Source organism: Acipenser ruthenus, chromosome 27, assembly GCF_902713425.1.
Source record: "Acipenser ruthenus chromosome 27, fAciRut3.2 maternal haplotype, whole genome shotgun sequence".
NCBI lineage: Eukaryota > Metazoa > Chordata > Actinopteri > Acipenseriformes > Acipenseridae > Acipenser > Acipenser ruthenus.
The window spans coordinates 10038007-10065880 of record NC_081215.1 but is presented as its reverse complement, the minus strand read 5'-3'; the positions used below and the strand labels follow the sequence as shown (position 1 = coordinate 10065880).

Sequence of the window (27874 nt, the reverse complement as noted above, 5' to 3'; positions counted from 1 at the left end):
CAGTTGATTGTATAACGTTGGTGTCAATCTTCTGATTTCTGCCAAGGTTTCCGTTTGGGGACGCATGAGAAGAGTTGATTTTATATTGAATAGTTCAATAGTTGAAGATCTTGTGGTATTGCATTGCTTTTAAACAGTATTTTATTATTATTACTGGGACTACGATTACTACTAATAATAATTAGGCAAGGCCGATTCATTATATTGACGTCCGTGCCCCCCTATGAAATGCGACTGTAATGTTACCATTTTAAATGCGTGCGATACATTACAGTTCTAGTTTCTTTAGAATCTGAAACAGTAAGCCTTCAGTCAGATCTTGTACATTTTGCTCGTTTTTAGTAGTTGTCTTTTTGCTTGGTCTTTTATTTTTGATTTCGGCGGTTAATACGAAGGATATTGCTAATACGAAGTTTTTTTTTTGTTTTTTTTTCTTCCCAATTATTGGTTTTATTTGTTAGACGGGGTACTGTGCCGTCCACACCACATCTTCGCGCATAAATTACATCTCCATGCGCTTCCAGACCGGTAGCGTTACTTCAAGATGCCACAAATACAAGTTACACCTTTGGGTAAGACTGAAGATCGATTTGATTTTCAAACCATGCTGTTGAAGACATGATTAATGCACTTATTGGGAGTGAATTTTATCTGGTGGTGTGGAGCGTAATTTCCAAATTCAAAATATAAACAGATTCAGACTGAATCGCTTAGACCTAATGCTTTTCACTCCTAGCATTAACGAGCTGGACAGTAAAAAGTCATCTGTGACATAACCCTGCCATGGACATGTATTGCACGTTATCTGACATGAATGCAGGTGGTAATGGGCGTGTCATTGTAACTGTACCTGATTGGCTGAGCTATATTATTATTATTATTATTTATTTCTTAGCAGACGCCCTTATCCAGGGCGACTTACAATCGCAAGCAAATACAAATACATTCAAGTGTTACAATATAAGTCATACAATAAGAACAAGAAATACAATAATTCTCAAGTGTGACAAACCACAATTCAATAATACAGCAGATAATAGTGAAAGTTACATCAGGATATGATTAAGTAGTGATAGTTACATCAGGATATGATTAAGTACAAAATACTACAGATTAAACACTTGGCAGATTACAATATTCTGAGGTACAGGATTAAATGCAGTAAAATAGGGGGCAGATAAGAGCAAAATAAAGCATATTTAAATGAAGGGTGATAGTGTCCCAGGATACAACAGAGGAGTTCTACAGGTGCTGTTTGAAGAGGTGAGTCTTAAGGAGGCGCCGGAATGTGGTCAGGGACTGGGCAGTCCTGACATCTGTAGGAAGGTCGTTCCACCACTGCGGAGCAAGGGTGGAGAAGGAGCGGGCTCGGGAGGCAGGGGAGCGTAGCGGAGGTAGAGCCAGTCTTCTAGTGCAGGCGGAGCGGAGAGGTCGAGTGGGGGTGTAGGGAGAGATGAGGGTCTGGAGGTAACTGGGTGCAGTCTGATCAAGGCATCTGTAGGCTAGTACAAGAGTCTTGAACTGGATGCGAGCGGTGATCGGGAGCCAGTGGAGCGAGCGGAGTAGTGGAGTAGCGTGGGCGAAGCGAGGTAGAGAGAACACCAGGCGAGCAGCAGAGTTCTGGATGAGCTGGAGCGGACGGGTGGCGGACGCAGGGAGGCCAGCCAGGAGGGAGTTGCAGTAGTCTTGGGAACTCTTATTTGTAACTATGAGACTATTTTTAAATCTACTGTAGAACCAAATGTCTGTTTTAAAATGAAAAATAAATGTGTTTCTTGTAACCTGTTTCTTTAAAAACTGCATATCTGTTAGCTAAGGGTAAGACTTAATGGAATTACACTGTGTAACAAATTTTTATTTTTTCTTGGTTCCTGGGTAGTAAGTGTTATTTCCTAATTGCTTATGCCTCAAAAGTATAGAAAATGGCTATTATTCCCCACAAACTTTGCTTTTGTGACCAGGACAGTGATATTTTGAAATGTACCTATTTCCAATGAGAAAACGGGTGAATTTGTGTCTTTTCGTTCACATAAAGTCAGAAAAAAACAACATATGAATCCAAATTAACATGTATTTATACTAAAGTAATACAAAAATGACTACAAAAGATTTAGAAGTGAGTAGTTTTTCGAGATTTACGATTATACTGTAAATCACTTTCACGAATCAGCCCCCAAATGTAGTCTCCCATAATGTTCTCGTTATACTGTCCTTGGTAGCGGCGTTCAAAGTCCAGTATATCCTGGTGGAAGCGCTCGCCTTGCTCCTCCGAGTACGCTTCCATGTTCTCCTTGAATTTATCAAGATGAGCATCAAGGATATGGACTTTGAGGGACATCCTACAGCCCATTGTGCCGTAGTTCTTCACCAGAGTCTCAACCAGCTCCACATAGTTTTCGGCCTTGTGATTGCCCAGGAAGCCCCGAACCACTGCGACAAAGCTGTTCCAAGCCGCTTTCTCCTTACTAGTGAGCTTCTTGGGGAATTCATTGCACTCCAGGATCTTCTTTATCTGTGGTCCGACGAAGACACCGGCTTTGACCTTTGCCTTAGACAGCTTAGGGAAGAAGTCTTGAAAGTACTTGAAGGCTGCCGACTCTTTATCTAGAGCTCTGACAAATTGTTTCATAAGGCCCAATTTGATGTGCAGTGGTGGCATCAGCACCTTCCGGGGGTTCCAGCCGTACTCATCATACTTCAAGGCGTCCAGCAAGGTCTTGATGCTGTTGTAATCCTCTTTGAGGTGCACCGAGTGAGCCAGGGGAAGAGACGGGTACTTGGGGGCTGATTCGTGAAAGTGATTTACAGTATAATCGTAAATCTCGAAAAACTGCTCACTTCTAAATCTTTTGTAGTCATTTTTGTATTACTTTAGTATAAATACATGTTAATTTGGATTCATATGTTGTTTTTTTCTGACTTTATGTGAACGAAGAGACACAAATTCGCCCGTTTTCTCATTGGAAATAGGTACATTTCAAAATATCACTCCTGGTCACAAAAGCAAAGTTTGTGGGGAATAATAGCCATTTTCTATACTTTTGAGGCATAAGCAATCAGGAAATAACACTTACTACCCAGGAACAAAAATTGTGTTACATAGTGTTATCAGTGTTAGCTACAATGAATACCTGTACCACACCACCGTGACCTGCATACCACAGTGTGTGGAATAACTTCTTGTAATAAAAGTCCATGCAAATTGTATTAAACCCAGGTGAGTGGCTATAAGACCTAGCCACATCCCAAAGCCCCCTGGCTGGATTCAAACCAATTCTTCAGCCTATTGTATTAATCAAGGGCATTATACAGGTAGATATACAGGTAGTGGACAAAAAAATGGAAACACCAATGTAAAGTCACTTAATAGGGCGTTGGGCCACTATCGTATCCCGCTCTGTGGAGTTTCTCGGTGGACCATTTTTGATGAAACTGGCTGCTCGCGCCCCAGGTTGAAATTTATAGTCAATTGATCTGCAGTTGCTTGCCTGTTTTGCCTTGCACTTCGAATTAATGCACAGATATCACAATCCTGGAGTATGTTTTGTCCACTACCTGTATATATATATATATATATATATATATATATATATATATATATATATATATATATATATATATATATATATATATATAATATGTTATTGCACAGTTGCCGTTTCTGAAGCACATGACTGATTTGTTTTCTCTGGCTACACAGGGGCCGGGCAGGATGTGGGCCGCAGCTGCATCTTGGTTTCTATTGGAGGAAAGAATGTGATGCTGGACTGTGGGATGCACATGGGATATAACGATGATGTAAGTAAGGAATTAGCAGCGCTTTAAAATGACAACACTTCCTTACCTTTTTATGACAAATCAGTCAGAGTGGTTCTTATTAAAATTACTCAAATACTGTCTTTTATAGTTTTTGATAAGTCTGTGTTCAGGTGCTTTGACTATTCAGTTCAGTAGTTTTTGATAAGTCTGTGTTCAGGTGCTTTGACTATTCAAGATCTGCTCTTCACTTCTAGCTGCTTGCCATAGACATCTGGCCACATCAGCAAAGTGTCTCTCTATTAGCAATCCCCTGTGCACAGCAGTGTATTAGTAACACCAGGACCCTCCAGTGCACAGCATTGTATTAGTAACACCAGGAGCTCCAGTGCACAGCAGTGTATTAGTAACACCAGGAGCTCCAGTGCACAGCAGTGTATTAGTAACACCAGCACCCTCCCGTGCACAGCAGTGTATTAGTAACACCAGGACCCTCCAGTGCACAGCAGTGTATTAGTAACACCAGCACCCTCCCGTGCACAGCAGTGTATTAGTAACACCAGGACCCTCCAGTGCACAGCAGTGTATTAGTAACACCAGGAGCTCCAGTGCACAGCAGTGTATTAGTAACACCAGGACCCTCCAGTGCACAGCAGTGTATTAGTAACACCAGGAGCTCCAGTGCACAGCAGTGTATTAGTAACACCAGCACCCTCCCGTGCACAGCAGTGTATTAGTAACACCAGGACCCTCCCGTGCACAGCAGTGTATTAGTAACACCAGGAGCTCCAGTGCACAGCAGTGTATTAGTAACACCAGGAGCTCCAGTGCACAGCAGTGTATTAGTAACACCAGGAGCTCCAGTGCACAGCAGTGTATTAGTAACACCAGGATCCTCCAGTGCACAGCAGTGTATTAGTAACACCAGGAGCTCCAGTGCACAGCAGTGTATTAGTAACACCAGGAGCTCCAGTGCACAGCAGTGTATTAGTAACACCAGGAGCTCCAGTGCACAGCAGTGTATTAGTAACACCAGGACCCTCCAGTGCACAGCAGTGTATTAGTAACACCAGCACCCTCCCATGCACAGCAGTGTATTAGTAACACCAGGAGCTCCAGTGCACAGCAGTGTATTAGTAACACCAGGATCCTCCAGTGCACAGCAGTGTATTAGTAACACCAGGAGCTCCAGTGCACAGCAGTGTATTAGTAACACCAGGAGCTCCAGTGCACAGCAGTGTATTAGTAACACCAGGACCCTCCGGTGCACAGCAGTGTATTAGTAACACCAGCACCCTCCCATGCACAGCAGTGTATTAGTAACACCAGGAGCTCCAGTGCACAGCAGTGTATTAGTAACACCAGGAGCTCCAGTGCACAGCATTGTATTAGTAACACCAGGACCCTCCAGTGCACAGCAGTGTATTAGTAACACCAGGAGCTCCAGTGCACAGCAGTGTATTAGTAAAACCAGCACCCTCCTGTGCACAGCAGTGTATTAGTAACACCAGGAGCTCCAGTGCACAGCATTGTATTAGTAACACCAGGACCCTCCAGTGCACAGCAGTGTATTAGTAACACCAGCACCCTCCTGTGCACAGCAGTGTATTAGTAAAACCAGCACCCTCCTGTGCACAGCAGTGTATTAGTAACACCAGGAGCTCCAGTGCACAGCAGTGTATTAGTAACACCAGGAGCTCCAGTGCACAGCAGTGTATTAGTAACACCAGGACCCTCCCATGCACAGCAGTGTATTAGTAACACCAGGAGCTCCAGTGCACAGCATTGTATTGCCAGCAAAACTAAAGGAAATGTTCTTTAAAGTGGCAGATCACTAGAGGGCGCTGACTCTTACTTCTATAGAAACACTTTGGCTGATGTAGCCTATGTTGCATACACAGTATCTGTGACAGGCACTATAACTGAAGAGCTAATACAGAACTCCTGTCAAGCCCCGTAGCATCATGAAAAGTTAACAGAACAGAAAAAATAACATCTAACCTACCTGCTTTTAAAAGAACTTCAATGTTTCATTTTTGTCTGCAAATAGAAGCATTCTTGGGATTAAAAGTTTCTTGTGCTTTGAACTTCTAAATTATCCCTACTGTCTGCTGGTAGGAGGTTGGGGTTCCCAGTTCAATCCCAGCTCAGCCATTGTGTGTGACCCTGAGCAAATCACTTAACCTCCTTGTGCTCCGTCCTTCAGATGAGATGTAAAACAAACAAGCTCCTATTGTAGTGACTCTGTGTGTGTATATATATATATATATATATATATATATATATATACAGTGCCTTGCGAAAGTATTCGGCCCCCTTAAACTTTGCGACCTTTTGCCACATTTCAGGCTTCAAACATAAAGATATGAAACTGTAATTTTTTGTGAAGAATCAACAACAAGTGGGACACAATCATGAAGTGGAACGAAATTTATTGGATATTTCAAACTTTTTTAACAAATAAAAAACTGAAAAATTGGGCGTGCAAAATTATTCAGCCCCTTTACTTTCAGTGCAGCAAACTCTCTCCAGAAGTTCAGTGAGGATCTCTGAATGATCCAATGTTGACCTAAATGACTAATGATGATAAATAGAATCCACCTGTGTGTAATCAAGTCTCCGTATAAATGCACCTGCACTGTGATAGTCTCAGAGGTCCGTTTAAAGCGCAGAGAGCATCATGAAGAACAAGGAACACACCAGGCAGGTCCGAGATACTGTTGTGGAGAAGTTTAAAGCCGGATTTGGATACAAAAAGATTTCCCAAGCTTTAAACATCCCAAGGAGCACTGTGCAAGCGATGATATTGAAATGGAAGGAGTATCAGACCACTGCAAATCTACCAAGACCTGGCCGTCCCTCTAAACTTTCAGCTCATACAAGGAGAAGACTGATCAGAGATGCAGCCAAGAGGCCCATGATCACTCTGGATGAACTGCAGAGATCTACAGCTGAGGTGGGAGACTCTGTCCATAGGACAACAATCAGTCGTATACTGCACAAATCTGGCCTTTATGGAAGAGTGGCAAGAAGAAAGCCATTTCTTAAAGATATCCATAAAAAGTGTCGTTTACAGTTTGCCACAAGCCACCTGGGAGACACACCAAACATGTGGAAGAAGGTGCTCTGGTCAGATGAAACCAAAATCGAACTTTTTGGCAACAATGCAAAACGTTATGTTTGGCGTAAAAGCAACACAGCTCATCACCCTGAACACACCATCCCCACTGTCAAACATGGTGGTGGCAGCATCATGGTTTGGGCCTGCTTTTCTTCAGCAGGGACAGGGAAGATGGTTAAAATTGATGGGAAGATGGATGGAGCCAAATACAGGACCATTCTGCAAGAAAACCTGATGGAGTCTGCAAAAGACCTGAGACTGGGACGGAGATTTGTCTTCCAACAAGACAATGATCCAAAACATAAAGCAAAATCTACAATGGAATGGTTCACAAATAAACATATCCAGGTGTTAGAATGGCCAAGTCAAAGTCCAGACCTGAATCCAATCGAGAATCTGTGGAAAGAACTGAAAACTGCTGTTCACAAATGCTCTCCATCCAACCTCACTGAGCTCGAGCTGTTTTGCAAGGAGGAATGGGCAAAAATTTCAGTCTCTCGATGTGCAAAACTGATAGAGACATACCCCAAGCGACTTACAGCTGTAATCGCAGCAAAAGGTGGCGCTACAAAGTATTAACTTAAGGGGGCTGAATAATTTTGCACGCCCAATTTTTCAGTTTTTTATTTGTTAAAAAAGTTTGAAATATCCAATAAATTTCGTTCCACTTCATGATTGTGTCCCACTTGTTGTTGATTCTTCACAAAAAATTACAGTTTCATATCTTTATGTTTGAAGCCTGAAATGTGGCAAAAGGTCGCAAAGTTCAAGGGGGCCGAATACTTTCGCAAGGCACTGTATACACAGTGCCTTGCAAAAGTATTCAGACCCCTGACCAATTCTCTCATATTACTGAATTACAAATGGTACATTGAAATTTCGTTCTGTTTGATATTTTATTTTAAAACACTGAAACTCAAAATCAATTATTGTAAGGTGACATTGGTTTTATGTTGGGAAATATTTTTAAGAAAAATAAAAAACTGAAATATCTTGCTTGCATAAGTATTCAACCCTTGTGCTGTGGAAGCTCCCAGTTTACACCGGTGAAAGAAATTGCCCTAACGAGGACACAATTACCTTACCATTGGCCTCCGCCTGTGAACCATTAAAGTTGCTGTCACATTTTCTGGATAAAAACCCTGCTGTTGAAGGATCATTGGTCAGGCTGTGAATCTGAAGGAAAATGAAGACCAAAGAGCATTCTACAGAAGTTAGAGATAAAGTAATACAAATGCATAGATTAGGGAAAGGGTACAAAATAATATCCAAGTGTTTGGATATCCCAGTGAGCACAGCTGGATCAATAATCAGGAAGTGGAAGCTGCATCACACCACCCAGGCACTGCCAAGAAAAGGCTGTCCCTCAAAACTCAGCGCTCAAACAAGAAGGAGACTTGTGAGAGAAGCCACAGAGAGACCAACAATCACTTTGAAGGAGCTACAGAGTTCAGTGGCTGGGAGTGGAGTAATGGTGCACCAGTCAACCATATCAAGAGCTCTGCATAACACTGGCCTGTATGGGAGGGTGGCAAGAAAGAAGCCGTTATTCAAAAAGTACCATCTGAAAGCACGTCTGGAGTTTGCCAGAAAGCATGAGAGTGACCCAGCTGCGATGTGGGAAAAGGTTTTGTGGTCAGATGAGACCAAGATAGAGCCTTTTGGCCAAAACTCAAAGCGCTATGTGTGGCACAAACCTAACACTGCCCATGCCTCAAGACACACCATCCCTACAGTGTGGTGGTGGCAGCATCATGCTGTGGGGATGCTTCTCATCAGCAGGGACTGGGCATCTTGTTAAAATTGAAGGAAGAATGGATGGAGCAAAATACAGGGAAATACTGCAAGAGAACCTGCTTCAGTCCGCTAAAAAACTGAAGCTTGGGAGGAAATTCACCTTTCAGCAGGACAATGATCCCAAGCACAAGGCCAAAGTAACATTGGAGTGGCTCAAGAACAAAAAGGTGAATGTCCTACAGTGGCCCAGTCAAAGTCCTGATCTCAATCCCATTGAGAATCTGTGGCACTATTTGAAAATTGCGGTCCACAAGCGTCGTCCAACCAACCTGAACAACCTGGAGCAAATCTGCCAAGAAGAATGGGCCAAAATCACTCCGACACTGTGTGCAAAGCTGGTACGTACTTACCCCAAAAGACTTAAAGCTGTTATTGCAGCGAAAGGTGGCTCTACCAAATATTAATGTGTGGGGGTTGAATACTTATGCAAGCAAGATATTTCAGTTTTTTATTTTTCTTAAAAATATTTCCCAACATAAAACCAATGTCACCTTACAATAATTGATTTTGAGTTTCAGTGTTTTAAAATAAAATATCAAACAGAACGAAATTTCAATGTACCATTTGTAATTCAGTAATATGAGAGAATTGGTCAGGGGTCTGAATACTTTTTACTAGAGCTGTGTCCTGTCTCAGCCCTGCTGATACCTCGGGTTCACAGATACTTATACAAGAAAAGTGCTAATCTGTTAATATAGAATTAACTTGGCGAATATAATATTGACTAACTTGTTCCAATTGTATAATGTGTTGCTTTTTTCTACCCATATCTTTTCAGAGACGTTTTCCAGATTTCTCCTACATTACACAGAATAGCAGGTTAACAGAGTTTCTCGATTGTGTCATCATTAGGTATGTTGTCACAGCTTTGATCTCTGCTCTTCCACAGTTTGTGCTTTGGGTCATTATTTGGATGTCATTTAGTTGAGTGCTCTGTAGAAGTTGGATTTGGTAACACTTTAAAAGTAATGGCTGCAAATGGAATTCCAATGCATTAGTGGTGTTCCTTTTGAATTCATTGTGCATTTGTGGCAATTGTTTAATTTTCTTCAGGTCTGGAGAGATCATTATAAAATAACAACAAAATGTTTGTTATTCAGATGTTACTCCTATGCGATCCTATGAAACTGCATTGCAATTCAACCATGATTTAAAAAGCGTTACCAAGTCAAACTTATTCTGAACATGCCGCTGTATAACACGCACATCTTACCGTCAGTACATGCTAAAATCAAGCCTGACGTTCAAAATGCTTCTTAAATGCCAAAAACAATTTAACGAGAGCACACCGTATTTTATTCATTAAAGCATTCTTTTAAACTTTGCATCTTTGTTAATAGTCTTTATGTCATCCTTGAGAGCCAGGATCTTCAAGTTTAGACTTATTCTTTAACGACGTAAGTGCATCAGAAAGTTTATGAACGCGAGGCTGGGTATTGGAATTTTCTCAGCTGGCCCGTCTTCCTGCACTTCTGCCCAGTCTGCAGTGTTCCGGTCATGATAAAACTACCCTGTAAATGAATTTAGTAGGTAACCAAAGATAAAAATAGCGATTTATGGTATACTGGTGCTTCAAGAACAAAACTTTTCTTTTCTGTCCTCTTTCTGTTTTGTAATGCTTGCAGTCATTCTGAGTGATTCTTATTGTAATTACTCAAACATTGTGTTTTATTTTTTATTTTCTGATAAGTCTGTGTTACTGTGCTTTGACTCAGGGTTCAGAAGGTGCTCTTCAGTTTCAGGTGCGTGCTGTTGGCATGTGTAACACAGGCTAGATCGGCAGAAGTGTCTTTATAGATGTAAGAGACAGCGCCATCTAGTGATTAGCCACATGGAGCAAGTTTCCTTTTGCTTTTCTGGCAATACACTGTGTTCCCTGGATGGTGCTGGTACATACTAATATAAAGACACTAGCCTGTGTTACACATGCCTACAGCACACAACTAGAAAAGAGCAGCTCCTGGACCCTGAGTCAAAACACAGTAACACAGACTTGGAAAATAAAAAGTAAAACACAATGTTTGAGAAATTACAATAAGAATCACTCTGAATGACTGCAACCATCCCAAAACGGTAAGGAACGGTACAGAAAGATTTGATGCCCTTTTGTCCCCAGCCATTTCCACTTGGACCACTGTGGAGCTCTGCCTTACATGAGTGAGATGGTGGGCTTTGATGGACCCATATACATGACACATCCCACAAAGGCCATCTGCCCAATCCTATTGGAGGATTACAGGAAAATCACAGTGGACAAGAAAGGAGAAACAAACTTCTTCACATCCCAGATGATCAAAGACTGCATGAAGAAAGTGGTTGCTGTGAATCTGCTCCAGACAGTGCAGGTACTTTTCAAACAGGCGAGCTGTGACTGTGCAGGTCTAGCACAGCAACGTGAAGTCATTTCTCTATTAGGAAATATTCAGAGTATGGCTTTGTGCATACAGTACCCTTAGAAAAGTTTACCACACTATTGTTTTGTTTTTCCCATGTTATACTATGCATTTACCATCATTTACCCTGGTTTGCCATGTTTATTCATATACCTTGCAGGTCTTTAGAATGCCTACCTATGCTTTACAATGCTTTCACTATGCTTTATTACACTTTGCTGTGCTTTTACTAAGGTAAACTTTTATAAACTTGGAAAGACGTCTTCCTTGTGCCACTTAGCACTGCAACAATGAATCAGTTAAACACATGACTTCTTTGCTGTATCCAGTGTTGTTCATATCGCAGCCATTTTTCAACATATTCCTCATTGTTTTGAGATTTTTTATTCACAAATCATAAGTAAATCAACTAGTTATTCAACTTTTACTTGGGAACGTTCGCCAAGAGAGAGATTTTTGTTCTTCTAAACATCGCAGTTTATCCAGATCACGCTCCCTCCTGCAACAGTGCTGGTGCTCTGATTGAAATGAGTGGTGTATTGTGGGAACAGGAAACCAGCATTGTTATAGGAGGGAGCGTGATCTGCACACACTGCGATCCTTAGACATTTATTTTTCTCTTGGCGAACGCTCCAGAGTAAATGCACTGCCCATTTGATTAATGACCAGTGATGTGTGAAAATGTTCGGCAACATGTTTAAAAATCTAACAAAGAAAGCAATATGGTGATCAATTCATTTTAGTCAGCTTTCTCTTTAGGTAGACGATGAGCTGGAGATTAAACTCAAACCAGCTTTCTCTCTTTAGGTAGACGATGAGCTGAAGATTAAACTCAAACCAGCTTTCTCTCTTTAGGTAGACGATGAGCTGGAGATTAAACTCAAACCAGCTTTCTCTCTTTAGATAGACGATGAGCTGGAGATTAAACTCAAACCAGCTTTCTCTCTTTAGATAGACGATGAGCTGGAGATTAAACTCAAACCAGCTTTCTCTCTTTAGATAGACGATGAGCTGGAGATTAAACTCAAACCAGCTTTCTCTCTTTAGGTAGACGATGAGCTGGAGATTAAACTCAAACCAGCTTTCTCTTTAGATAGACGATGAGCTGGAGATTAAACTCAAACCAGCTTTCTCTTTAGATAGACGATGAGTTGGAGATTAAACTCAAACCAGCTTTCTCTCTTTAGGTAGACGATGAGCTGGAGATTAAAGCCTACTATGCAGGGCATGTTCTGGGTGCAGCCATGTTCCAGATCAAAGTGGGCTTGGAGTCTGTGGTGTACACTGTGAGTAGAAAACCAGTTTGTGAAGCACTGCATTGTCTTTCAAATTAAAGGAGTTATGTAATTGTATGTATGGGTCATATTTCAACTACTATTTTCCTCCCCTTAGGGTGATTATAATATGACACCTGACAGACATTTAGGGTAAGTTACTGAACAGAAATGTGTTTTTTTTGTTTGTTTTACTGTACACAAGTGGGTGGGGGGGGGGGGGGGGGGAGGTCTGTGTCTGTCCATCTGTTTACCATACACAAGTGTTTCAGTGCTGGGGAATTGGGGGGGGTCTGTCTGTTTGTCTGTCTGTCCATCTGTCTGTCACACTTGCATTTTTGCATATATCTGGAGAACCACCAATTGTCATGAAACTTGGTATTCACAATATTTAGTGTAAGTTATTGAGAATATTAGATTCTGGCCTGTCTATAGGTCTGTCTGTCCGTACATCCGTCCATATGTCTAGAGAATCGCTTCTCAAACTGGGATTAAACATTGCTGATTGTAGAGTATTCAGTGCATACTTTAGATAGGGTTCATCATTCTGATAGCTCTAATCTTGAATGTACAGCCGCGATGGGGGGTGGATGTTACTGACATACTTGTTTACCTAGCAGAACCACAGAAGTGCTTGAATCATTGTACAGTTTCCATGGCAACGGCACTTTTGTCTGTGATAGTGTTTTGCATTGGTTTTATTTTGAATGAGTATCTTGCCCTGTTTGAACCAGAGGGATTAGTATTGGAATATAAACCCATATCTTGCCCTGTTTGAACCCGAGGGATTAGTATGCTGAGTGACGAGCAAGTCCCAGTGTTGATGATCCATCTTTCTTCAGGGCTGCATGGATTGACAAGTGCCGTCCCGATATCTTGATCTCCGAATCCACATACGCCACCACGATCCGAGACTCGAAGCGCTGCCGAGAGCGAGACTTCCTGAAGAAGGTGCATGAAACAGTGGAGCGGGGAGGAAAGGTAAGGGAGCGCCTTGGAAGAAGTCCTGATAGGATTGTGTTTAAAGGGACAGGTTGAAATGCAGTCAGCAAGAGGTGCACATACTAAGTGATGTAACCCGGCCGGCACTCACAGTCGTTCATTTGCCCCTAGAATACAGACCCAGGACACAAGAAATTGAGTTTTTTTATAGCGCGATTGCGCTATTTTTAATACACGAACAAAATAAAACACAAACAGAAATAAACACCTAGCTCAGTTTTGGAGCACTCACTACACAGGTAAATCCCTGACTCACTCGCAGGATGGCTAAGCCGTTTACCTGTCACACAAAAAACACACAGGTTTCACACAGCACTTAATTTTGGTACGACTGCTCGGAGACAGAGCACACTATCTGCCTCCTTTTACTCAGCAGCCCCCTACAGACAGGCTGCACGTCTTAAATACCCTACACCTGGCATTAATTTACAATAGTTACCAAGTGCGGGTGATAATTAAACAATAAACAATTAACAAAACAATAAAACAATTTCCACAGGTCCTTATCCCTGTCTCTTCTTCATGTCTTCACCCTTGTTTACAGTGTGCCTTCATTTCCACAGGTCCTTATCCCTGTCTCTTCTTCATGTCTTCACCCTTGTTTACAGTGTGCCTTCATTTCCACAGGTCCTTATCCCTGTCTTTGCTCTGGGAAGAGCCCAGGAACTCTGTATTTTGCTGGAAACATTCTGGTTAGTAACTACTTCTTCTTTAAATCAATAAAATGTAAATGTTTGCAACATAACTGTTCATATTTGGGCAGTAATATTGGTGGTGTTGCTAAATAAAGCAAGGCAGCAGAGGCACAGTGCTCCTCCTGTATAACGGTGTCAGGAGCCATAGTTAAGAGACTTGCTTAGCTGTGTTCCTCTTTAACCAGAATGTGAGAGCCAGTGGAATGGCATGAGCAGTCCTCTGCTGCCTGTAACCGGGAACATGAATATTGAAACTGAGAAGAATGGTCTTGTAACCAGGGAACAAGAACACTGAACCTGAGAAGAATGGTCTTGTAGTAACCAGGGAACATGAAGACACTGAAACTGAGAAGAATGGTCTTGTAACCAGGGAACATGAAGACACTGAAACTGAGCAGAATTGTCTTGTAACCAGGGAACACGAAGACACTGAAACTGAGAAGAATGGTCTTGTAACCAGGGAACATGAAGACACTGAAACTGAGAAGAATGGTCTTGTTGTAACCAGGGAACACGAAGACACTGAAACTGAGAAGAATGGTCTTGTAACCAGGGAACACAAAGACACTGAAACCTTTGCAGAATTGTCTTGTAACCAGGGAACACGAAGACACTGAAACTGAGAAGAATGGTCTTGTAACCAGGGAACACAAAGACACTGAAACCTTTGCAGAATTGTCTTGTAACCAGGGAACACGAAGACACTGAAACTGAGAAGAATGGTCTTGTAACCAGGGAACACAAAGACACTGAAACCTTTGCAGAATTGTCTTGTAACCAGGGAACACGAAGACACTGAAACTGAGAAGAATGGTCTTGTTGTAACCAGGGAACACGAAGACACTGAAACTGAGAAGAATGGTCATGTAACCAGGGAACACAAAGACACTGAAACCTTTGCAGAATTGTCTTGTAACGAGGGAACATGAAGACACTGAAACTGAGAAGAATTGTCTTGTAACCAGGGAACATGAAGACACTGATACTGAGAAGAATGGTCTTGTAACCAGGGAACATGAAGACACTGAAACTGAGCAGAATTGTCTTGTAACCAGGGAACATGAAGACACTGATACTGAGAAGAATGGTCTTGTAACCAGGGAACATGAAGACACTGAAACTGAGCAGAATTGTCTTGTAACCAGGGAACACGAGGACACTGAAACTGAGCAGAATGGTCTTGTAACCAGGGAACACGAAGACACTGATACTGAGAAGAATGGTCTTGTAACCAGGGAACATGAAGACACTGATACTGAGAAGAATGGTCTTGTAACCAGGGAACATGAAGACACTGAAACTGAGCAGAATTTTCTTGTAACCAGGGAACACAAAGACACTGAAACTGAGAAGAATTGTCTTGTAACCAGGGAACACGAAGACACTGAAACCTTTGCAGAATTGTCTTGTAACCAGGGAACACGAGGACACTGAAACTGAGAAGAATGGTCTTGTAACCAGGGAACACAAAGACACCTGAAACCTTTGCAGAATTGTCTTGTAACCAGGGAACATGAAGACACTGAAACTGAGAAGAATGGTCTTGTAACCGTGAACATGAACACTGAAACTGAGAAGAATGGTCTTGTAACCAGGGAACACGAAGACACTGAAACAGTGAAGAGAAGAATTCCTTTGAATCGCTGTGGTTTCTTTCTTTCTATTCCTAGCTTGGTAATGTTTCCACACAGAAATGTAGAGCATCATTTGAGTTCACTAAAATCAAAAAGTACTTTATTTCATGTTAGTCCTGGGGTAAATATTGAAACAAACACTGCTTGAAATGTGTTTGCCGGCAAAAATGATCCATGTTCGTATTTGTTTGTGTAACAGAAATTATATCATGTAGTGCATAAATAAATAACCAACATTGTACTGTACAGAAGAGTGCTTCTCTCCTTTCTGTAATAGGTCATTTCATTGGGAACAGGTTTATTGTACTCCTGAGAGTTTCTCTAGTGTACAACAGTACACATTGAAATAAGGAATATTCGTTAATGTTTATCCAACATGAAAAAGCATTTGTCCCAGCACTGTTTCATGTTAATAGGTAACACATGCTTTGAGTCAAAGTGAAACAATAAAAACTAAGTGATTGTCTTCATTTCAGGGATAGAATGAACCTGAAGGCACCCATTTATTTTTCCACTGGGCTAACAGAGAAGGCAAACCATTATTATAAACTGTTCATCACGTGGACCAATCAGAAGATCCGGAAAACATTTGTACAAAGAAATATGTTTGAATTCAAGCATATAAAGGCTTTTGACAGATCCTATGCAGATAACCCTGGCCCCATGGTATGACACTTTTCTAAATATACCATCGTTTTACTGAACAGCACATGCTGTATATGTAGTTAATGTAGAATGGTCAGGTAGTATTTGTCAACAGCACTCATGTTTTTTATTTATGATTGTTAATAAGTCCCTCATCTTATTAGAGAATGTATTTGACTGGGGTTCTTCATTGAAACATCATGAAACCTGCTAATTATACAACAGGTTTAACCACTCACTTTGAGTCATTTCTGACAAGCTGACGACAGGGTGTGATGGAGTGGGGCGGAGACACTGGTATCCCAAGTTAACAGTAGGAGAGCAGCAGGATGATTGACAGGCTGTGATGGAGTGGGGCGGAGACACTGGTATCTCAAGTTAACAGTAGGAGAGCAGCAGGATGATTGACAGGCTGTGATGGAGTGGGGCAGAGACACTGGTATCCCAACTAGAGAGTGACACGGGAATGAAACTTGAGTTCTGTCCCATCAGAAATGTTCCCGTCCCATCCCATCCCGTGAAAAAATTTAATTTTTGTTCCATCCTGTCTCACCAGAATTTTTCTCATCCTATACTGTTCTATTTCAAAAACTTGATTTAGCTAAAAAATAAATATGTTACTTTGAAAGGTGAGGGATTTTGTGAGCACCTGAACAATAAGCTTTGTGTAAGAAGCAAGCCTGCTTGTGATCTTGGTGCTTTGTTTGTGTTTGTGTTTGTGTTTGTTTGAAGCCTGCTTGTGATCTCAGTGCTGTGTTTGTGTTTGTGTTCAGGTTGTATTGAAGCCTGCTTGTGATCTCCGTGCTGTGTTTGTGTTCAGGTTGTATTGAAGCCTGCTTGTGATCTCAGTGCTGTGTTTGTGTTCAGGTTGTATTGAAGCCTGCTTGTGATCTCAGTGCTGTGTTTGTCTTCAGGTTGTATTTGCTACCCCGGGAATGCTTCATGCAGGACAATCTCTTCACATCTTTAAGAAGTGGGCCGGCAATGAGAAGAACATGGTAAGAGTCCCTCAGTCAAACAGTGTGTGTGCAGCAACTGAAGAAGACATTTGATTGAAGGTGTTGAATTACATTGGGTATCTGGTTACATTTCATTATAAATGTATGATGCAAGCTGTAGCCAACCTCATGAAATGACCATGCAAACCGTGATGTACAATAAATACATTATCAGACATTAGGGTTAGCACTTCTTTTAACAGCATTTACATTCATATTTCAAATCTGTTTCCAACATGTATCCAAAAGCATTTTCTCTGCTGTATAATATTTCTAATGTAATTACATTTCTTTAAGTCATGTCATTTGTTCAGTTTAGTTTTTTTCCTGATTTTCTAGGTCATCATGCCAGGGTACTGTGTGCAAGGCACTGTGGGGCATAAAATATTAAGCGGACAGAAAAAACTGGAGATGGAGGGAAGACAAACTGTAAGCACAAACCTATTACGATTACTGTAATAATCACTTAACTACATGTTAATAACCAGATTGTTACCTGATTAGCATTACCTTGCGAGAGTGCACTTTCGGATCAATACGATATATTGAATATATATATATATTGAATAGTGGGTCCTTGCTACACCCCTAGCTCTGGGATTTATATTAAGTTAATATGTAGTTAGCAGGGATCCCTTAATGTATGAGAGATGGCAGCTTGTGCATTTAGGACAAGTGGTTCTGTCTGAAATGACATCCCTCTTAGCAGGAGACAACCTACTAAGTGCATAGTACCTTTATTATAAATCAAAAAGCTGATATTGTAGCCAGGAACTACAATATAACATAAAAAGCTATGGTCAATACACAGGATTTCAAGGGATTTTGACAAACCCTTAATAGTTAATTTTCTTCTACATGTCACTTTGAGCTTGCGTTCTGTGCTTCACATGGGGAGTCTATGCCAGTCCTGTTACCTGTAACACAGGACATAAATGGAAAGAGGCACTGCAGTATTCTGTCAATCCTTCAGTGTGGTGGGTGGGATAAATGCGCTTCAAGTGAGAGTAAAATAGAGTTGAAACAACAAGGGGCTTGCATGTTAAACAGAGTTCTTGGGGATTGATGGAGCTTGTAACAACGACTGTGTTATATTTGTTTAAAGGTTGTTTTAGTAAAACTAAGAAACTAAATGACTAAAACCCTTTTGGCTAATGCCTTCATGTCGTCCGTGTTTTATAGTATGCCTCTAAACAAGCTCTAAAGAAGAGATCCGCAAGCTATCGGCTACTGCGAGACAGGGACCTGCCCTGCAGGGTTCAGCTTTAAGACAAGGACCTGCCCTGCAGGGTTCAGCTTTAAGACAAGGACCTGCCCTGCAAGGTTCAGCTTTAAGACAAGGACCTGCCCTGCAGGGTTCAGCTTTAAGACAAGGACCTGCCCTGCAAGGTTCAGCTTTAAGACAAGGACCTGCCCTGCAGGGTTCAGCTGTAAGCTCCCCATGCACCTGGCCAGTAGGGGCTGCTGTCGCCTCCCTAACCTGCATTAACGCCAGAGCCAATGCAACACTCCCTGTTAAATCCCTATCAAAGATCGTCAGCTTGGCACAACCAGGACTCGAACCTGCTCTCCCGACTGCATGACTCACCCAGCACACCATGCAATCACGTGTCCCAGCTCGGGGACCCCAGTTTCTTAGTTTACCTCGAATTTGTGATTGTGAGTGTTTCAGTAGTTTGCTCTGTGTTGTCAGTTGGAAGTGAAGATGCAGGTGGAGTACATGTCCTTCAGTGCCCACGCAGATGCCAAGGGGATAATGCAGCTGATTCGCATGGCTGAGCCGCGCAGCGTCCTACTGGTGCACGGGGAGGCCAAGAAGATGGAGTTCCTCAAGCAGAAAATTGAGCAGGAGTTCAGTAAGTTTCTACACAGAGCTGGCTGGTGATCAAGCAGACACATATGGTACATTATTAATTATTACCCATATTGGACAGCTTAATCCAGGTGCAGCTATGCAACATTTTAGAAATCATCTTTATTTTGATCAAATATTTTTTCTATACTTTCTGGACAGGTATGTGACAATGCTGCTTCTGAAAGTAAATATGTAACGCAAACAAATATAGGATTACTGAAAGAAAATGTATAAATTCAATGACAAATGTTTTTACTAGAAGTCTTTTTCAGTGTCTTTAGTACTTCTAAATTCATCTATATTGTTTGCGTTTTACCAAAGTGTTTTCTTCCATTGTTTAAACGATTCAGCTTTGAAAATGTTGATAACTCATAACTGTAAGCTCTAATGTGTATATGGAGTAGACTATGAATGCAATGTGAATATTAAGTACATAGCCTTCCACGGTATAGCTACTACTGTAGAAACACTAAGGCCAGCTTGTGTATAATCTATTTTATTCCTAGATATCAACTGCTTCATGCCTGCAAATGGAGAAACAGCCACCACTGTGACCAACCCCAGCGTTCCTGTGGACATTGCACTGAGCTTGCTGAAGAGGGAGGCAGCGCTCGGTAATATTATTATTATTAGTAGTAGTAGTAGTAGAAGTAGTATTTTTTATTATTACTCTACATTTTTATTGTTGATGATTCTTAGAATAAAATTGCATTTGTTTAGATTTGCGTAGCTGCACAAGGAGTACCTAATATACATTTCTCAGACGTCCGCATATTCTTAGTAGCCTAGATGCATGGTCAGGTCGAAAGAGGGGCATTTTTAACTGATTGAAAGCAGAATCATCTTCATTTGATGTGTCACTAAGGCTTTCTCCACGAAGGTAATCTAAAAGCATAAGGAATACAAATCAGTTTTATTACATAATGAAAATACAAAAACAACACAAGTAGCACTATTAATGAGTTTATTAGTTATTTTATATTGTTCAATTATTAGCTAAATGTGTGTTTTATTACAAATAATGTGTGTTTAATTACTGTTCCACAGGTCCGTTACCAGACCCAAAGAAACCAAGAACAATGCACGGCACTCTTATAATGAAGGACAATGTAAGTTCACATTGAAAAGTCATGAATAAGAACGTTCACAAACAGAGCCCCAGACATTGTCAAACACAGGATCTATTCATATGTTTTGAACTTGTCTCATGAGTAGTTGTTCTTCCCCTGATCTACACTGTATGTGACGTGTGTCCATGCTGCTGATTTGTTTCCACAAGCAGAGCCTTCGCCTGGTCGCTCCTGAGCAGGCATTGAAAGAGCTGGGCCTCAGTGAACACCAGCTGCGGTTCACCTGTCGAGTTCAGGTACAGAATCCCCAGTCTGAACAGGACACTCTCAACACAATCTACAGCCATCTGAAGAGGTGAGTACTGCCCCTGAACCAGGGTACCCCTGCCAGCTTATCTGTACGAACTGAGAAACATCAGCTTTCTAATGATAGTTACATGCTTTGTAAGGCAATGCGCTGTGGTCTACCCAGTAATACAGGTACATGCCAATGCACTGCGGTCTACCCAGTAATACAGGTACATGCCAATGCACTGCAGTATACCCAAACATTCAAAACCTCTGTTTTGCTTAGACTTCTTTTTTAAATGTATTTTTGAATTTGTAATCATTTCAGTATAGTTTGCAGTTCATGAAAACTGTTTTAGAGAGTGTTCATTCATTTATTATCATTTTCAAATCTGAGTTTATAAACAATAGAATATTTCAGCTCCTTCCCCACAGTCAGCCGGTAAGCATGTGAAATAATGATCTGTGCCTGTTTCTAATACAATGGCATATTGTTCCTGAAACCCGGTGCAGTGATGTATTCTAATGTAAGAATGTAATAACATGAGGAGATGTAGGAGCGAGAGGAAGCCCATTCACTGCTTCACTCTAAACATGAATAGGAAGCCCATTCACTGCTTCACTCGAAGCATGAATAGGAAGCACATTCACTCCTTCACTCGGTCTATCGCCACTTCATTTGTAACTGTCCTGTGGTCCTGGTTTCTGTAATGTGCTTCAATGATAAGCTGTCAGGATGTTAACAATGTTCAAACAGTTGTAGCAACACGTGGGGGCGTGTAACGCTATACTCTTTAAAGATTCTAAGATTTTAAAGACTTCAATCTTGTCCCGTCCCGCCCCTCCCCCCATTCTTGTTTGTTCCAGGCTCAGTAGATTCCGTTCTTTCAGCCTGTCATTGTAGTTCAGTCCTAATGCAGCTGTTATTTGTAGACCTGCTGTTTATATCTGTGCTGTGCTGCTCATTCACATTCTCCTCTTTGCTAGTGTGCTGAAGGAGCACTCAATCCAGCACCTTCCCGATGGCACTGTGATGGTGGAGTCCATTCTCATTAAAGTTTCTGCCGCTGCAGAGGAGCCCAGCACAAAAATCTTGCTGGTTTCATGGAGTTACCAGGTAATGTCAATTTAATAGAACTGCATTCACAAGCACATCTCAATAGAACTGCATTCACAAACGCATCTAAATAATAGAACTGCATTCACAAGCACATCTCAATAATAGAACTGCATTCACAAGCGCATCTCAATAATAGAACTGCATTCACAAGCGCATCTCAATAATGGAACTGCATTCACAAGCGCATCTCAATAATAGAACTGCGTTCACAAGCGCATCTCAATAATAGAACTGCGTTCACAAGCGCATCTCAATAATAGAACTGCATTCACAAGCGCATCTCAATAATAGAACTGCGTTCACAAGCGCATCTCAATAATAGAACTGCGTTCACAAGCGCATCTCAATAATAGAACTGCGTTCACAAGCGCATCTCAATAATAGAACTGCGTTCACAAGCGCATCTCAATAATAGAACTGCGTTCACAAGCGCATCTCAATAATCTCGGATGCTTTTTTCCAAAAATAAAACCACAAAGCTGTGTAACATATTCTAATATTACAACCACAGTTCAGGAATTGTGATTTTCTCATGTTGCGGATGAAGTATTTCAAATCAGATGGTGTACGTGGATTGTTTATACAAGTTACAACTGGCAATCGTGGGCTTGGACCCTGAGCACATGATTGTGAGCGAGGGGGCTGGCAATCGTGTGCTTGGACCCTGAGCACGTGATTGTGAACGAGGGGGCTGGCAATCGTGTGCTTGGACCCTGAGCACGTGATTGTGAACGAGGGGGCTGGCAATCGTGTGCTTGGAACCTGTTTTGATTGTGCATTTCTTACACCGTTTTCACACTGGCACTTTATGCAGTGTTGAGTGCGCACTGAAGCAAGTGCGACTCACTTCTGGACTAACTATCCCACCTCCTGGAGTAGTTTTGAGTCCACATTAATTACTAACAGGGTCATTTTACCCCACATTAGCGTGTGTAAACCAACTGAGCCACATTTAAAAATAATGCAACTTACTTTTTTGATTGCGCGTGTGTCATGCATGTAAAGATGTGCTTTACACAGGCGCAGACCAAAGCACTGCACTACAGAGTCAACTCCAGCTTTAGTGTGTCTACCCTGAAGAAAAACTAAACTGCATCAAATCTGCGGTTAGTTTGCAGTGTGAACTGGAAGTGAAGCCATATTAACTCCTCCCAGGTTTGATGCCAGATTCCACGCTGGATTCTGGATTTAAGCATGCTTCTGTAAATTATATGTTCATTTGTTTTTAACCTATTTTAACGTATCCTTTTACTTTTATATATCCTATATTAGCAAGGCTTGCTAGCGGTGGGAGACAGGGTGGCTAGCGGGCTATAGTACACTGATAATAGTGGGTTATATAGTACGTGGCATTGATTCAGTTAAGTATATTTATAGCTAGACACGTATTGCTTTCCTTTCTGAATGTTAATATGCACTTGGTTTGGTTTCCTTTTCTGCACAGAATATGTAATCACTGTGTGTGCTTTATTATGCTGTTCAGTTTTTATGGTTATTTAGTGCATATTTTTAAGAATCCTATGAACTTCTCCATCTAGGAACCCGGTATCACTTAGAGCAGGGGTCTCCAATCCTGGTCCTGGAGAGCCCCTCTCCAGCAGGTTTCATAGGTGTCTTTACATCATCAGTGGCTAAAGATCTGGAACACCTGTTAATCTTGACTAAGCCAATAATTGGTTCAATTAAGTAACTGAGAGATTGGTTGAAATGAAAACCAGCAGCCACAGTCACTGTCCAGGACCATGGTTGGAGACCCCTGACTTAGACTGATAGGCCTGTTATTGTCTATTTATTTATATAAAGTCTACTTTGCAGTAGCCACATCAGTTGACTGTAAAAAACAGACGCTTTCTTCTTCTTCCCAATTAAACCTAATTCCTTTAGAACTCGCCATGCTTTCATTAAAGAAAGAAAACAAAGAGAAGCAGTTTGAGAAGATTTTTTCTTTTTATGCAAATGAATATACTCATTTCCATTGAATTTCTGAGTATCAATGTGTCAAGTCATGAACTAGCAAATCGAATTTCCAAAATACTATAGAGTCTACAGTGTTTTTGAAAGTCACATAATAGCTAAATCCTTTAAACGTTTCCTTTTAGCGACTCAACAGCTCCAATGGAAACATATCCTACAACAAAGCTGTCCGTCTCCACACCTGCTGGAAGTCAGGGGAGGAAGTATTGAGCTCATTAATTAGCACAGCCTGGAACCAATTAACAGCTCTAGTATTAATTGAAACAGGCACATTCTCTCACCCTGACTCAATAACAACACCAATAAATGAGCAATATTCACAATAATATTTTCTAAACAAGTGTCCAGTGTATTCACGGTGTCTCAGGCGCTTGTGAAGGTCTGTGAGACTTAGTTGAACAAACAGAGATGTACCTACAACCCAAACAGCCTGCGGTGTCAATGTCAGGGAACGGGTTCCTCTGCTGGACCACTTTGGAAAATTGAGACGTGAAAAAGGTACCATATTAACGGGCATTAAACAAGGTAGTACAAGTGTTCCCTCGCTGTAAAAGGCTCTCGGATATAACGCTCCTACAGCATGTCCCACAATTCCCTATACTAGTGATTAATGCAATATTTCTACAGTAAATACGGTACCGGTGTTGTTCAAACTGTAAACAACTTCTCAGTCTAACTTCTGTTTCTGTCTCTCCCTTTTGATACAGTATCTGAACTGAAGAAAAGTTGTGCTGGCACTTCATAACACAGACATCTTATTCATCATTTGTTTTATAACTAAATAAATATTAGGCCTATTACGTGGTTATCTTTCCTAATGTATTTACTTTTTTGCTGCGAGAGGAGCTATAGCTTTCTCTGGGAGACAAGACGCTTCAGCTTCGCTTCAGCCCCGTTCTGGCAGCCGAACCCGGGGCGAGCCCATTCCCACTTCCCCTCGCCTGACCTGCTGTCCTTCTCGCACTTGGTCGCTTCGAACTGAACTCCCAACCGTCATTTTAGCCAGGCTATTTATAGTTTCAAAACTGTTAATTAAAATGATCCACAAGTGGGAATGTTACCCTTTTTATTTATTTATTTTTGTAAAAAAAATATACCATTGATTTCATGGTGCTTCACTATATATGCATTATAGAGAGGGAGTTATTTTAATTTGTATTTTAGCCAGATGTGTGTTGTTATGTGTCCCGTGGCGCCCCCACCCCCTCCCCCGTTTATAACGCTCTTCGGTTAACGCTCATATTGTGTATTTGTACAGACACGCGTTATAGCAAGGAGCACTGTAAATTATAAGATGACTTAACAACAGCAACATAGAGTACAAAAAAAATACTTTTACTTTTGGCTATTTCAATTGATCAATTTCTCTTTTTAATGTAGTTTGGGAGAACAATTCGTACACATCTGTCTTCATACAGTATTATGGCAGGTTTCTGTTAGTTTGCACGTGTTTTTTTTTTTCACTATTAAGTAAATGTTTTCGTTCTTAACAATCTATGCCTTCAAACAGCGGAGCCAGAGGCCCTGCTTTGCTGTTTAAACATCCAGCAACAATGTTACAAAAAACCTCAACGACTTCACATACCTTACCAGTATGTTTATTCATTGTGTGTCTATACAGTATGTTTGTACAGTGTGTGTCTGCACATTAGTTGCCAGTGGATCAACGAGTACAGATATATTATTACTATGCAATCAATTCTGATAGACACAGATGCTAGAAGAAACTCAGCAAGTTCAATGACAGATGTTTAATCTTTTTCAGTATCTTCAATTGAGTTTGTGTTAGTGTTTCTCATTGTTCTGGATAATATACCCAGTGGGTATGTAAAGCTGGTGATTTTTTTCAGACTTCGCTGTCACAGTTTCCGCTCCTCTGTGCTAATATGGGGTGTCATGTGGGTGCCCTGTGGTCTGTATTTTCAGAACTATAACTTTTACTCCACTCACAATGAGATTGTGACTCACATCTCACTGAGCACAATGAAGAATGTGTGACCACAGTCCTATTTCAAGTGAAGAAACAGCCATGCTTACAATGAACGCTTGTAGCTGAAGTGGCAGTGTGTTACTGGAAATGCATGACTTTGCTGTACCCCCTGTTGCCTGTATCGCAGCATTTTATTTTTTCCCCATCATATATTTGTTTATTTAGCAGACGCCTTTATCCAAGGCGACTTACAGAGACTAGGGTGTGTGAACTATGCATCAGCTGCAGAGTCACTTACAATTACGTCTCACCCGAAAGACGGAGCACAAGGAGGTTGTGACTTGCTCAGGGTCACACAGTAAGTCAGTGGCCGAGCTGGGATTTGAACCGGGGACCTCCTGGTTACAAGCCCGTTTCTTTAACCACTGGACCACACAGCCCGATTGTTTGGTAAATAAACTAGGAAATTACCTTTTTTCAGCTTTTACTCGAAGGTTTGACAAGAGAAAGTTTTTTTTGTTTTTTTTTCTAAACATTGCAGTGTATCCAATTCATGCTGCCTTCTGCAACAATGCTGGTGCAGTGATTGAAATGAGTGCTGTATTGTGGGAACAGAAAAGCAGCATCGTTGCAGGAGGGAGTGTGGTCTGGATACACTGCAGGAGGCAGCGTGATCTGGATACACTGCAGGAGGGAGCGTGATCTGGATACACTGCAGGAGGGAGCGTGATCTGGATACACTGCAGGAGGGAGCGTGATCTGGATACACTGCAGGAGGGAGTGTGATCTGGATACACTGCAGGAGGGAGCGTGATCTGGATACACTGCAGGAGGGAGCGTGATCTGGATACACTGCAGGAGGGAGCGTGATCTGGATACACTGCAGGAGGGAGCGTGATCTGGATACACTGCAGGAGGGAGTGTGGTCTGGATACACTGCAGGAGGGAGTGTGATCTGGATACACTGCAGGAGGGAGTGTGATCTGGATACACTGCAGGAGGGAGTGTGGTCTGGATACACTGCAGGAGGGAGCGTGATCTGGATACACTGCAGGAGGGAGCGTGATCTGGATACACTGCAGGAGGGAGTGTGATCTGGATACACTGCAGGAGGGAGTGTGATCTGGATACACTGCAGGAGGGAGTGTGATCTGGATACACTGCAGGAGGGAGTGTGGTCTGGATACACTGCAGGAGGGAGTGTGATCTGGATACACTGCAGGAGGGAGCGTGATCTGGATACACTGCAGGAGGGAGTGTGATCTGGATACACTGCAGGAGGGAGTGTTATCTGCAATGCTTAGAAGATTTTTTTTTTTCTGATTTTTAACAGCTTCACACAATCTCTTTTTTTTTCAGGACGAGGAACTTGGAGGCTACCTGTGTACTTTACTCAGAAAGGGATTGCCTCAGAGTACTGGCTGAGTGGCTGGAGGAGCAATCAAATCACCTGACGGCTGAAGCTGCCATTCATTTTTGTGTAAAATGTTTTTTTTTGTGTGGCTTTTGTAATAAAGTAAATTAAATTTGAAATGGAAATGTTTAGCATTTGTGAATGTCAAAAGCAGGCCCAGATCTGAGCTGCATGAGTTGAACTGCATTTGAGTTCAAGGGTTCTGATGTGCAGCACTTGTATGTTGTTGAAGCTCACAGTAATGTTGTTGAAGCTGACACCCTGGGATCCTTCAAGAAGCTCCTTGATGAGATTCTGGGATCAATAAGCTACTAACAACCAAACGAGCAAGATGGGCTGAATGGCCTCCTCTCGTTTGTAAACTTTCTTATGTTCTTATAACTATGATATCCACTGCAGCTTATTGCATTGACTCCTGTCCTTGAAATTCCTGAAAAAGAACACTTTTCCTGCAATGTAATTACATAACACTATGTAACACAATTTTTGTTCCTGGGTAGTAAGTGTTATTTCCTAATTGCTTATGCCTCAAAAGTATAGAAAATGGCTATTATTCCCCACAAACTTTGCTTTTGTGACCAGGACAGTGATATTTTGAAATGTACCTATTTCCAATGAGAAAACGGGCGAATTTGTGTCTTTTCGTTCACATAAAGTCAGAAAAAAACAACATATGAATCCAAATTAACATGTATTTATACTAAAGTAATACAAAAATGACTACAAAAGATTTAGAAGTGAGTAGTTTTTCGAGATTTACGATTATACTGTAAATCACTTTCACGAATCAGCCCCCAAATGTAGTCTCCCATCATGTTCTCGTTATACTGTCCTTGGTAGCGGCGTTCAAAGTCCAGTATATCCTGGTGGAAGCGCTCGCCTTGCTCCTCCGAGTACGCTCACACGTT

General features: G+C 41.5%; 1 protein-coding gene across 7 annotated transcripts; it reads left to right on the top strand.

Moving 5' to 3' along the window:
* The first annotated feature begins 22 nt into the window (after positions 1–22).
* LOC117971386 (integrator complex subunit 11-like) lies at positions 23–27085 on the top strand. 7 transcript variants are annotated; one of them, XM_059001956.1, is made up of 18 exons: positions 23–115; positions 462–572; positions 3701–3798; positions 9453–9526; positions 10791–11019; positions 12255–12353; positions 12460–12494; positions 13184–13322; positions 13971–14035; positions 16149–16338; positions 17232–17315; positions 17655–17744; positions 19009–19171; positions 19677–19784; positions 20218–20279; positions 20450–20595; positions 21516–21645; positions 26912–27085. In XM_059001956.1, the coding sequence occupies exons 2-18, from the start codon at positions 545–547 to the stop codon at positions 26975–26977; spliced, it is 1806 nt and encodes a 601-aa protein (XP_058857939.1). In that variant the 5' UTR covers positions 23–115; positions 462–544; the 3' UTR covers positions 26978–27085. The 7 variants fall into 7 exon arrangements, with proteins under 7 accessions (XP_058857939.1, XP_058857940.1, XP_058857938.1 ...); XM_059001957.1 differs by having other exon boundaries at positions 38–300; XM_059001955.1 differs by having other exon boundaries at positions 38–572.
* Positions 27086–27874: the final 789 nt, after the last annotated feature.